The 13,257-nt window shown below is 44.0% G+C and overlaps 1 protein-coding gene across 2 annotated transcripts in view; it reads left to right on the plus strand.

The window, feature by feature from the left end:
- The window catches only part of LOC121855415 (serine/threonine-protein kinase WNK1-like), a 234,231-nt gene that overhangs the window by 17,490 nt on the left and 203,484 nt on the right, over positions 1 to 13,257 (plus strand). Inside the window, exon 1 of one of the 2 annotated variants that reach the window (XM_042350337.1) lies at positions 7,661 to 8,824. The exons of the other annotated variant lie outside the window; for it this stretch is intronic. Within the exon in view, the coding sequence (XP_042206271.1) occupies positions 8,718 to 8,824 (107 nt within the window). The 5' untranslated portion in view covers positions 7,661 to 8,717. Of the gene's footprint in view, positions 1 to 7,660; positions 8,825 to 13,257 lie in introns of those variants that run through there. 2 annotated transcript variants of the gene reach the window in all.

A 13,257-nucleotide genomic window follows, 5' to 3' on the forward strand; every position in this document is an offset into this window, starting at 1 on the left:
TAGTGTGTGTGTGTGTGTGTGTGTGTGTGTGTGTGTGTGTGTGTGTGGTGTGTGCAGAAACTTTATGGAATGGGTAAAATAATAATAATAATAATAATGATAATGAAAATCAATAATAAAATAATAATAATAATAATATAATAGTAATGAAAAATCATTATTAATAAAATAATAATAATAACTTTTGACAGTTTTGTCGTGTCATGTATTATTGTCGTACACGGAATTTTTTATGTGGTCTAGTATTGAGCGTTTGGGTGAGAGGTGTTGATGGTGGGGGAGTGAGGGTGGTGGGGTGGGGTAGGTAAGGGTGTTGATGAGTGGGGGTGAGGGGTGGTGGTGGGAAGGGGGGTGTGGGGGGGGAGTAAGGGTAGTGGGGTGAAGTGGGGTGAGGAGAGAAGGGTGGTGAGGGTATGGTGGGGGGTTGAGGGTGTTGGCTCGTCCTGCTGCCGTCACAACAAGGTCAGTAGTGGTGGACTGTGGTGTGTTGGTAGACAGACGTTCTGCGCCACCAGCTGCACTGTTTAAATATGTCTCCCCTCCTCCTTTGACCAGTGTTACTGGCCGTGTCTCTTCTTCGTGTCTCTTCTTTTCTCTTCCTATACATTATTGTTTGTTTCTTTGGTGTTGTTGTTCTACTTTTATTCGTAATTCTTCCTCCTCATCTCTCCTCCTACCAATCTCCTGATTGATGCCATAGACGAGACGGTGCCAACTCTCCACTACCCCGGCGTGCTTTTGAATACACTGATAAGGTGAGTGGGCAGGGAGGCCTCGGTAGTGTGTTTGGGGGGGGTGAGAGAGGGCAGGGAGGCCTGGTAGTGTGTTTGGGGGAGGGGTGATGGGGGGAGAGAGAGAGAGAGAGGTGCTTGCATGAATGTGAGAGTGCTTGAGAATGAGTGATTGAGTGCTTGCGTGTATGAATGAATGAGTTAGTGCTTCCGTACACGAGTAAGTAAGTGTTTGCGCGCATGAGTAAAAGGGTGTAAGTGCGTGCATGAGTGAGTGTATGAGATAATGCTTTCGTGGATAAGTGAGTGAGTGAGTGAGTGAGTGATAATACAACTTTCTCACATATATACACTAATAACTATACGTCTTCCTCCAGCGTGTTGCCCCTCTTCACTACCAACCTAATCTAACCTAACCTAATTGTTCAGCCCGGGTCGTGGTGTATCCTCGTCACACACACACACGAGAGATAGAGTGTGTTAGGTGATTTTGAAGATTGATTGTCAGGTGAAGAGACTGTGTGTGTGTGTGTGTGTGAAACCGAGGAGGAGGAAGGGGGGGGGGTGTCTAGACGTTCAACTTCTGACCAGCAAATATATAGTAGAGAGATCGCTGGGAGACTGAGAGACAGTTAAGATTATTATAGATATTCGAGCGAGATCTAGGCCCCAGTTGTCTTTTTAAAGCTTTTTGCCTGATCAAGTTGTTGGCTCTAATTGTGGTTATGTTGGCATGTAGATTACCGACAGACAACAGTTTAAATGGCTTCGGCTTTCTTACCCTGGGAGTTTGGTTGCAGATATCGTCTCAAGGTTAATTACTGATAGAGAACGGTAGTAATAATAATAATAATAATTAACGGTTTATTGAAAGAGCTTGGCAACCAGAAGGCTGAAAATATACAGTTACATATTTGGGGAATGGGTTTCGAATTACAAATAATATACAAGTAACATAAGTGATATAAATAAGATATATAATAACTAGATGGGGAAAAGCTCAAACTACAGTGCATTTCAACATAGTGACAGTGCAAGGAAGTAGTGTTTACTGGGAGTGAATACACTGGTCTATTACAAGTTATTGATAATTTTTACAATGGTTGGGACTGGGCTGTTCTTATAGCGATCAGTTCGTGCACGTATGGGCTGGATGCGGTTGTGGTGTCGAACAGCAATTCTCGGGCTAGGGATCTCAGGTGGTAGTAGGAGCCGGTGTCGAGGATGGTGTAGAAGCTTCTTACCAAATTTGCAGATGAGGCCGTGGTGATGGTCAGTGAGAGTCGAAAGGGTCAGTGTGTTGAGCGCTTTGATATGTGGAGTAGGAAGGGAGAGAATAATTTGCATGTCTTCTTTGACTTTTTCTAGGTGTTTACGTTGTGGCATTTAGGAGGAAGACCAGGTGGGAGGCAGTGAGCTTGGGAAGTACTTAATGTTGTGTAAAGACTGGTGGAGCTGGGGAACCTGGGGTCTGAGTGGCGGAGAGGGGACGGAAATTGAGGATGACAACTTCTCTACTGATGTGAACTTCCAATTTAGTTTGTTGTCTATGGGACGGAGGAGCATCGTGAATCTACAACCTGGTGTGTGTGTGTGTGTGTAATAATAATAATGTAATAATAATAATGACCTTGGTTGAAAGAGCTTGGCAGCCAGAAGGGAAAATATACAGTTACATATTTGGGGAATGGGTTATGAATTACAAATAATATACAAGTAACATTGACACACACAGATGCTCCTACCCAGGGTCAAGATATTTGTCGGGGGGGGGGGGTGAATTATGTTGGGAGTGATACACTGAATTTTTACACAGTGACAATGGTTGGGACCTCAGCTGTTAGTTCGAGACCAAGCTGCCGCAATACCCTCGCCACCACCGCCTTCTACCACCAGAGGTTCCTGCCCGCTTGAGTTGCTGTTCGATAACCACAGCTGCATTGCACACACACACACACACACCAGAACAGCAACATTGTGAAAATAATCAATGTATCGTAGACAAATAGCCACTTCAGTTTTTCCATTGGTTGTATTAAATGTCCCGCCAATTTTCTCTTAACATTTTTATATGGAAATTGTAAGTAAACTATACTGTATGTCGTATACTTTCTGTTCTTGGTGATGTATTTTGAAATTATTATTATTATTATTATTATTATTATTATTACTACTACTACTACTACTACTATTACTACTATTTATTGTTAAATTGTTATTATTATCGTCATTATTATTATTATTATTATTATTATTATTATTGTTGTTATTATTACTACTACTACTATTTATTATCATCATCACCATCATCACCACCACCGCAAGTTAGTCAAAACCTTCACACGGTAAGGATACGGTCATGAGGCAGCGGTTATGTAGGGAACGGGTGATAGTGTCGGCGCGTGTGAGGAAACTGTTTACAGCCTTCTGGAGGGTGATGCGGTGGGGGTCCTCGGCTTGTGTTGCGGTTTCTTGCGGTTTTGTTTTTGCACTCTGGTTTTTTCCTACTTGTGTTATTGAGTCATTTTTCCCCCTCACCTAGTTTCCTGGTTCATGTCTAGTTTTCTTTCCCTGTGTTAGTTCCTTTAGCAGTCAATGGCTTATTTCCCCTATATGTCATTTCCTCATTTACCTAATTAGTTTTTCCTCATCATCATCATCTCTCTTCTTACACTTATCTCCTAGCCTAAGTTCTCTCTCTCTCTCTCTACCTGACTTCTCTTGTTCAATTTCCCCTCTCCGACCTGTATCTCTCTTGCCTAATAATGTCTCACTTTGTCTCTACTTGCTTCTCACGTTTACCTCACTGCCCCTCACTCCTCCCCCATGGATGCTTACCACTTGACCTTTTAATTTTTTTTTCGTGTTCTGTTTTTGTTTATTTTTTTTCGCTTTTTTCGGTTTTTTGTTTTTGTTTCGCTTTTTTTTGTTTCGGTTTTGTTTTCTGGTTTTTTTTAGTTTCGTTTTTGTTTTGTTTGGGTAGTTAGTGACGCCTCTGTTGTGCGCCCTGTTGGTGTTGTCTGTAACTCTGTCTTCTCCTTGTTGGGTCATTAATATCTGTCGCTTATTTACGTATTTACCAACAGTAGTTAAAGAATGTTTGTATTTCTCTTCTTAGGTTCTTATTATTTTTATTTTCTTGGCTACCTCCTCACACTTGCTTTGTTCTTCCTTCTCCTCTTTTACTTCTTGTCCTGCTCTTTCTTCTTCCTCGTCCTCCTCTCTTCCTCTACTTCTCCTCCCCCTTCTCTTCTACTCCTCCTCCTCCACCTCCACCTCCTCCTCCTCTTCCACCTCCTCTTCCTCTCCTCCTCCTTCTCTTCCTCTTCTCCTTCATCCTCCTTACTGACACTTATTTGTCTATTTGTGCCGTGTTGTCTGGCTCCTACCGACCTTCTTCTGTACTCCAGCCTCGCACGTCAGTCAGTATTAATGAGGCCCCCAGGATAAGGGTCATTGGAGTAACGTCACCACTCGCTGCAGGGCGGACGGGAGGGAGTAAACAAAGGGAGGGGGGGGAGGTATGTTGGAGGGAGGGGGGAGATGCATCACAACAATTTGGTTTTTGGAGATATTTCTTGTCCCCCTCCCTCCCTCTCCGCTCCCCACTTCCCACTGTTTACTTCTCCCCTGCCCACTTTCCCACTCCCCTCCCCAGTCTGTCTTTATTGTTGTGGCTTGGTCAACCAGGAGGATGGACTTGACTAGGTGTAAGGGGCACTTAGCTATGGCAGTATATGGGTCACGAGGTATTTAAACCTATATAGCCACCACCCCTACATAACACAAGCCTTTTAAAACCTTGTCATGGAGTTCGACCTCGCGTGTTTGATTTGGTTTTGCGTTGACTTAAAGAGCGATACAAGGTCCTTTTAATACACTCTGGGTTTTTATTTCGTGTTGGGCAGTTCTATTTGTGTCGAAGAATATGATTCGATAAGATACGATACTATGTGGTGTGACTGGTGGTCGGAATGTCTGTCGGTACTCTGACAAACGTCTCACCGAATCAGCAGAAAGTTGGTGGAACTGAGGCATTTGAAACCTGACCCGCAAAATCTTTTCTGAATCGTGTTGACTTGCAGAACACACAAGTCAGATTAGCTTCATGTCTATACATTGTCCTGCTTCCTCTGCTGTCTATACATTGTCCTGCTTCCTCTGCTGTCTATACACTGTCCTGCTTGATCTGCTGTCTATACGCTGTCCTGCTTGATCTGCTGTCTATACGCTGTCCTGCTTGATCTGCTGTCTATACACTGTCCTGCTTGATCTGCTGTCTATACATTGTCCTGCTTGATCTGCTGTCTATACGCTGTCCTGCTTGATCTGCTGTCTATACGCTGTCCTGCTTCCTCTGCTGTCTATACACTGTCCTGCTTCCTCTGCTGTCACCCCTGAAATATTATGCTTACCTGCTGAGTCACGTTCCTAGTGTGTGTGTGTGTGTGCGTGTGCGCGCCTTATGATCTGTCAATGTCTAGTTTAATTATGAACCCTCTGAACACACACACACACACACAGTTACATACTCCCACGTACAGTATTATTCATTCATATAGTCACAAGAGTGAGTGAGTGTTGAGTGAATGAGTATAATTGAGTGAGTGGGTGTTTTGTTGCTCCTAATTTTGTACTCGCACTTATTTCTCTTTATGGTCAATCTTGCACACTTGAGGGCTCTTGTTGGCAACTGGTGATTTGTTTAAGTAATTGGCGGTCTTGACTCGTGCAATGTGAAGAGGGTGATAGGGTGGTTGTAATAGTGTGTGTGTGTGTGTTTTAAATTTCCAGCTACACTTAGAGGGAACTTGATTTATCGACAAGATTTTAAAAGAGATAGTTATGATTTCTTATGTCTGTCTGTCGTGCAAAAAAAGTGTAGTTTGGTATTATTTTTTATGCGTCTTTACCTCTTGTCTTCGTAGGTCCAATATGAATATTTAATGTTTCGAGCAAAATGTTAGCTTATACTCTCTCTCTCTCTCTCTCTCTCTCTCTCGGTTGATAAGATAAGCTTCAGTTGCACCGTAAAGAAAAAACAAAGAAGGTTTTAATCAAGATGGATGACGTGATGAATATAGATGCGAGGATTGTTGGACGATGGAAAGAAGTGTGGGTGGGATAAGTCCAAACTGGATGATGGAGGAGGCGGGCGGCGGCAGAACCCAGCACAGTACGTGTGTTATATCAGGGTGGCGACCGTGTCAACCTTGTCTAACTGAGGCAGCCTGTGAATTACACTTTGTATCAAGGAACGTGATGTGTTGTGGAATGTGTTGAGTCAGGGAACGCGATGTGTTGTGTCAAAGAACGGCAGAACACTGTGTTTCATGTCAAGGGAGAGGGTGGAGTGTGTCAGGGAGTAATGCGTAAGCGGAAGTGTAGAAAGTCAACGTTGTGTAAGGGCGGGCGTTACCTGGCCTCTCTATGGTGTGAATGGGAAGCTGTGGTGCCGTGCGTCTTAAGGCCTGTGTCTAGTGCGGCATTGGCCAATCCGGAGGACGTCAATGACTAATCCATAGTGCCTCAGGTGTCATTTAAACCGTAGTGCGTGAAGGAGGATGTGGGGGGGGGGGGTAGTGCGTGAGAGGCCAATTTGCTGTGCGTGCGTGCGTGAGTGAGTGCGTGAGTGGGTGAGGGAGGGAGGGAGGAACAGGGTCACCAGGTAGGGAACTTCCGGATTGGCTGTTGTTGTGGCCACTGCTGCTGCTGTTTCGCCCTCTCACCGTCCTGTTTTAATGACTAAATTACTGCCAAACACACGCTGCTGGGCACACTATACCTCCGTCTTCCGTGATGGAATGTGTCCGACGTGATGGATGTGTCCAGCATGATGGAACAAGTACAGGTGAAGGGACAACACACAAACGCTTGAGCAGGAATTTAAGGATCATTAGGTGTGATCAGACTGGGCTATAGGCAACCTTCATGTGACCTTGTGGTTGTATGTCATTATTGCACCAACATCGAATATCGAGCGAGTGGTAAAATGTTTTGTCCTTAAGTTTTACATCACCTGTACCCGGAGTTGCAGTGATTTGTTGATAGCAGCTAAGACGCTAACTAACTGACTGATTAACTGACTGACTGACTAAAACTAACCAAACAAACACTGGAACTCTAGCTTAATTTAGATACGTCCTGCACTAGGAGACAAAATTAAGCACAATCTTTCAGGAAAATTCTTATTGTAATTTGTGGTGTTATTCTCGGTTGTTATGTTTGTGATATACCTTAACGTTAATTACCCAGGTGTGTTGTTGTCTTATAATAACAGGAAACATTTACTCTAGGATACTTCGTGGCTTTGGATCAAGTTAATGTTATCTCTCTTCCTTTAATTGTAGATGAGATTGTCCCTTATAAAGATATATATTGTAAAGGTAGTGGTGGGGTGGGGGGTGGGGGGTAATTGTGTATGTTGTGTCGTGCATGAATGGTTACACAAGGTGAGTAGAGTGATGTATTGTGGGGGGGTGGAGGTAAGCTATCATGCGTCGCCCTAGTCCACCAGTTCCGTCTACACTAGCCCCTTCTTCACTAACTTCTGCTCCACCACCACCAGCTCCTCCTCCACCACCAGCTCCTCCTCCTCCAGTACCTCCACCGTGTTATCCTCCCGAACATCAAAACACTGGCCAGGTACCGGGACACCCCATCACGCACGCCCCTACACGGTCAACTCGCCGCGCACTTCATCAGTCTCGTTGTGTTGACGCGTCCATTGTGGGAATATGGAAATTTGGCGATGAATCGTATTTTAATGTAGGGTGTCCTGGAAGTGGAGCGGCGGTAGTGAGGTGGAAGGTGTAATGAGGCGAGGAGGGGGGGGGGGCTGGTGGAGGTGGCGGCGGTGGCGGAGTGAGGGCCGGCGGGTGCAGCAGTACGACTCGGGGAAGGCCTTAGTGGACCTCTGGCAGAGTGAGCGGCGACACCCGCCCCGACCACCACTCTTGCTGGTGCGTGTTGTGATAGCTATACCTCCCTCCATCCCTCCTCCTTCCCCCCCGTACCTGACTCAGCCGCCACCTCCTTCACCTCACACTGCCATCCTCTTGACCATCCATACAGTGTTACATATGTGTTGCAAGGGATTGTGTACAATACCATTGTATACCTTGGAATATTTTTGTCCAGTTGTGCCTGTACTGTCAGTGTTTGTGTGTGTGTGGAAAGTGGCTACTGGTCACGAGGAGAAACTTTTCCCAGTCCAGCCATTCTTTTCCCACCAGCCAGAAATAACGTAGACGTAACAGTGTAGAGGTAGTGTTGACTCTGAGGTGTAGTACTGCAGTGGCTTAATAAAGACGGTGTGCTCACTTACCCGATGTTAATGAGGAAGCTATGGAGGGTTTGTTGTGACACGGGTCCAACAGGCGTATAGTAATGACCGTGACAAGTGTTCCAGCCAGCCAAGGAATCCGGGTACACCGTCGCTGTATTCTGGAACTCGGATGACATTTACCTCTCGCCAACACTCCCACCTACCTCACGCCTCCTCACCCTGTAGACACAAACATAACTGATAACGCTTGCAGTTGTTAGTAGCGAAAATATCATGTTTGTGTGTTTATTAGCCATTGCTTTAATAGTAAATGTGTTTGTATGACTAGTGTTACTGGTGGAGTGTGTTGGTGTTGTGTGTCCTGAGTGTGTTACTCGAGAACACTTTCAACTAATCGTTCTTGCTCAGTGGATTAAGAGACCTGTTCATATCACTGAATGATCTTAGAAAAATGTAAAAGTTATACATTTAAAGAGAGAGAGAGAGAGAGAGGGAGAGAGAGTGAGTCAATGATGTGTGAGGGTGAGGAGAGCCGGAGTGAAGAAGGTGAAGGAAGATCAGGGTGGACGACACACTGGCACTGGTGAACCTTGTCAACAAACTCTCCGTCCATCACACTCACCCTGCAACACTTAAACGAGACATTTAAAAGAGTGCCACCGTCCGAACATTACTAATCGTCAGCGTGAGTGAGAAACATGACCTTTGTATTGAAGGATTATGTAAACATTAAATGGAAAGTTGAAGAAGATCCAGTGGGAAATACAGTTTCCTTAAAGCAGGCAAACTGGATATCTGAACACGTGTAAGTTTTATATGCTATATGTTGGTGTTGGTGGCGACCTTAATAAACAACAACAGGACCTAGGGTGTACTAAATGATCAAATATTTTAATTTTACTTTACATTATTTCTATATTTGTTTTCCTTTTATTTATATTTTTTTATCCATTTTATGAGATATTTTAGTGATATAATCCCTTGTGGTTGAGACTCGCGGGTGACATTTTGGTGTTGAGTTATACCTGACCTATGAGCCCGCCTCTTCCACCGGCTAGTTCAGTCAGTCAGTTGTGTCCTCCTGTAGGCTCGATCTTATCTCCATTGGCCCAAAAATTTATAAAGAAGATCCTCGGGTTTTATACAATGACATTAGTTGTGTTTTAGTCTCGTTTTATTTATTTTATTATTATTTATAGAAAGTATGTGTTTATGTGTATGTATACTACTGTGTTTTCATCAGTATTGTAGACATCGAGCGTATACACACATACACTCGCACACCCAGTATACATTCACACCTCCATACACATACCCAGTACACACTCACACTCCCATATACACTCACACACCCCCATATACACTCACACACTCCCATATACACTCACACACTCCCATATACACTCACACACTCCCATATACACTCACACACTCCCATATACACTCACACACTCCCATATACCCTCACACACCCCCATATACACTCCACACACCCCCATATACACTCACACACCCCATATACACTCACACACCCCCCATACACTCACTCACACACCCCCTATACACTCACACACTCCCACACTATACACATATACACACTCACACACTCCCATATACACTCACACACCCCCCATATACCCTCACACACCCCATATACCCTCCACACACCCCATATACCCCACACACCCCATATACACTCACACACCCCATCTATACACTCACACACCCCCATATACACTCCACACCCCATATACACTCCACACACCCCCATATACACTCACACACTCCCATATACACTCCACACATATACACTCCACACCCATATACACTCACACCCCATATACACTCACACACCCATATACACTCACACACTCCTCATACACTCACACACTCCCATTACCTTACACTCTCACACACCTATATACACTCACACACCCATATACACTTATATACACTCACACCCCATATACACTCACACACCCCCCATATACACACTCACACACTCCCATATATACACTCCACACACACCCCCATATACACCATATACACCCCCATATACACACACACTCCCACACTCACACACCCCACATATATACACTCACACACTCCCATATACATATACACTCCACACACCCCATATACACTCACACACCCCATATACACTCACACACTCCCATATACACTCCTATACACTCACACACCCCATATATATACACTCCACACATACACCCCCACTCACACACACCCCATATACCTCACACACCTCCCCATATACACTCACACACCCCCTCACACACACTACACACACACCTCCCATATACACTCACACACTCCCATATACACTCACACACTCCCATATACCCCCCACACACCCCCATATACCCTCCACACACACCCCATATACCTCACACACCCCCATATACCCTCCACACCCCCATATACACTCACACACTCATCATATACTCACACTCACACACATCTATACCCTCACACACATATGCACTCCCACACACCCCCATATACTCACACACCCCATATACACTCACACACACTCATCATTACACTCACACACCCCCATATACATCACACTCCCACATACACCACACACCCCATATACACTCACACACTCCCATATACACTCACACACTCCCATATACACTCACACACACCCACACACCTCCACACCCCCCATATACACTCACACACTCACATATACCCACACTCCCACCCTCACACACCCCCATATACACTCACACACTTACCTACACCATATACACACACTCTTATACACTCACACACTCCATCACACACTCACACATACACTCACACACCCCCATATACCCCACACACCCCCCATATATACCTCCACACTCCATATACACTCACACACCCCATATACACTCACACACTCCCATATACTCACACACCCCATACACTCACACACTCCCATATACACTCACACACTCCCATACACCCCACACACCCCATATACCCTCACACACCCCCCATGACACACCACACTCCCCACACTCCCATATACACTCCACACACCACTCCCATACACTCACACACTCCCTTATACCCTCCACACCCCATATACACTCACACACTCCCATATACACTCACACACCCTATACACTCACTATACACTCACACACTCCCATATACCCTCCACACCCCCACCCACTACACACTCCATATACACTCACACACTCCCTCCCATACCTCACACCCCCATATACACTCCACACATATCACACCTCCCATATACACTCACACACCCCATATACACTCACACACTCCCATATACCTCACACACTCCCCATATACACTCACACACCCCCATATACACTCACACACACTCCTCTCATATATACACACACACCCCATATGCACTCACACTCCCATATACACTCACACACCCCATATACACTCACACACTCCCATATACACACACACTCCCCCTCCCATATCCCACACACTCCCACATATACACTCACTCACACACTCCCATATACCCTCACACACCCCATATACACTCACACACTCCTATATACACTCACACACCTCCCATATACCTCACACACTCCCTATACACACCCCCATATACACTCACACACTCCCATATACACACTCACACACTCCCATATACACTCACACACTCCCATATACACTCACACACTCCCATATACACTCACACACCCCCATATACACTCACACACTCCCATATACCCTCACACACCCCCATATACACTCACACACCCCCATATACACTCCCTCCTTCATCCTGTCTTAACCACCTCGTTCATTAACCACCTCGTTCATCTTCTCTACAAGTCGCTTCCTCCACGTAATTCAACTCGCATACCAGAGCTTTCAAAATCCTCCTTTCTATCATTAGTGTGTGTGTGTGTGCTTTCTCTTTCTCTCAACTATGTAGAAATCGTCGTCATCATCATCATCATCATCATCATCATCATCATCATCATCATCATCCGCCACCAAGCAACTTAACCACCCCATGCAGACTTCATTATCATTCCCCCTTTAATCTATTTTTTCAGATGTTTATAATGTGAAACAATTCCCATTCTCTTCATTATTTCCCTATTTCCCTTATTTTCCCTTAGTCACATTCGCCTTTAATGACAGATTCTTAAACCACGGAGACAAGATTAAATTTTACTGTTTCGAATAAATCAGTTTAACCTTTGTGTTGTGTGATCAATGTATTTGGTTGAGTTGTGCAGTATATTGATAACTGTTAATTCATTGGTTTATTTCGGGTAATACAAGCATAGGAGTGATTTACTGTAATAGGTGATTAAGTTAAGAGTAATTATGTTTTGGTCATTAAATATATACCAGTTTGTTAAGGATTTTGCTTTTCTTTTTATCTTCGTTTCAAAGTGTTTAATTTTTTTGTTCGCTTGAAATTAAAAAAAAAGAAATATCGATAATCCAAACCCACTGCAGACATGACTGACTAACTTGAACTACACATGGGAGTTGACCGAAGTATTACATGATTTATTTTTATTTTTTATTTAATATTTCCTTTATTCTGTTGTTGTAAAATAGTGGCAATTTATGGGAGCTTACACTTGAACCGAGAATTATTTTATTGTTAGTGTGTGTGTGTATGTATGTATGTATGTATGTATGTATGTATGTATGTATGTATGTATGTAATGGGTTTGTCACACACTCATTGCAGTATACAAGTTTTAAGCGTTATACATGGAATTCTTATATCTATAATTTTGTTCATTTGCTTTGTACACGAGTGAGTATGATTCTGTATTATTCACTATAGAAGTATGAGTAAGATTATACACGTTTTCTTTTATATCCCCTAAATTTTTTCCAATATAACAGATTTTACTTTACTTTCTTTTTATTTAATGTTTGTTGTTGTCACTTTCAAAATAAAGAAAGTCATTTTTGCTGTACATCTTGTTAAACTGCATCGTGAGTGAGGTGGCGCCTGCAGAATCTTGCCTAAATATTTCTCCTAGCCAGACTAAACAGCAGTGCTTGAAAGTTTTACAGAAGAATGCTGCAAGTTTGGCTGCCACATAAGTGAAGCTGTCGCCACCGGACCTGCACCTTGAATTTAAAGAATGAGGCGAGGCTGGGAGAAAATAACAGGGGGGCAGGCAGCTCAAGAAGGCAGGACAAGATTGGATTAAGATGCACAGTCGCAGAAAAGTGATGATTCATGGGAGATAGATATGT

This window comes from Homarus americanus, unplaced genomic scaffold (genome assembly GCF_018991925.1).
Source record: "Homarus americanus isolate GMGI-L3 unplaced genomic scaffold, GMGI_Hamer_2.0 scaffold45299, whole genome shotgun sequence".
In the NCBI taxonomy this organism is placed as follows: Eukaryota; Metazoa; Arthropoda; class Malacostraca; order Decapoda; family Nephropidae; genus Homarus; species Homarus americanus.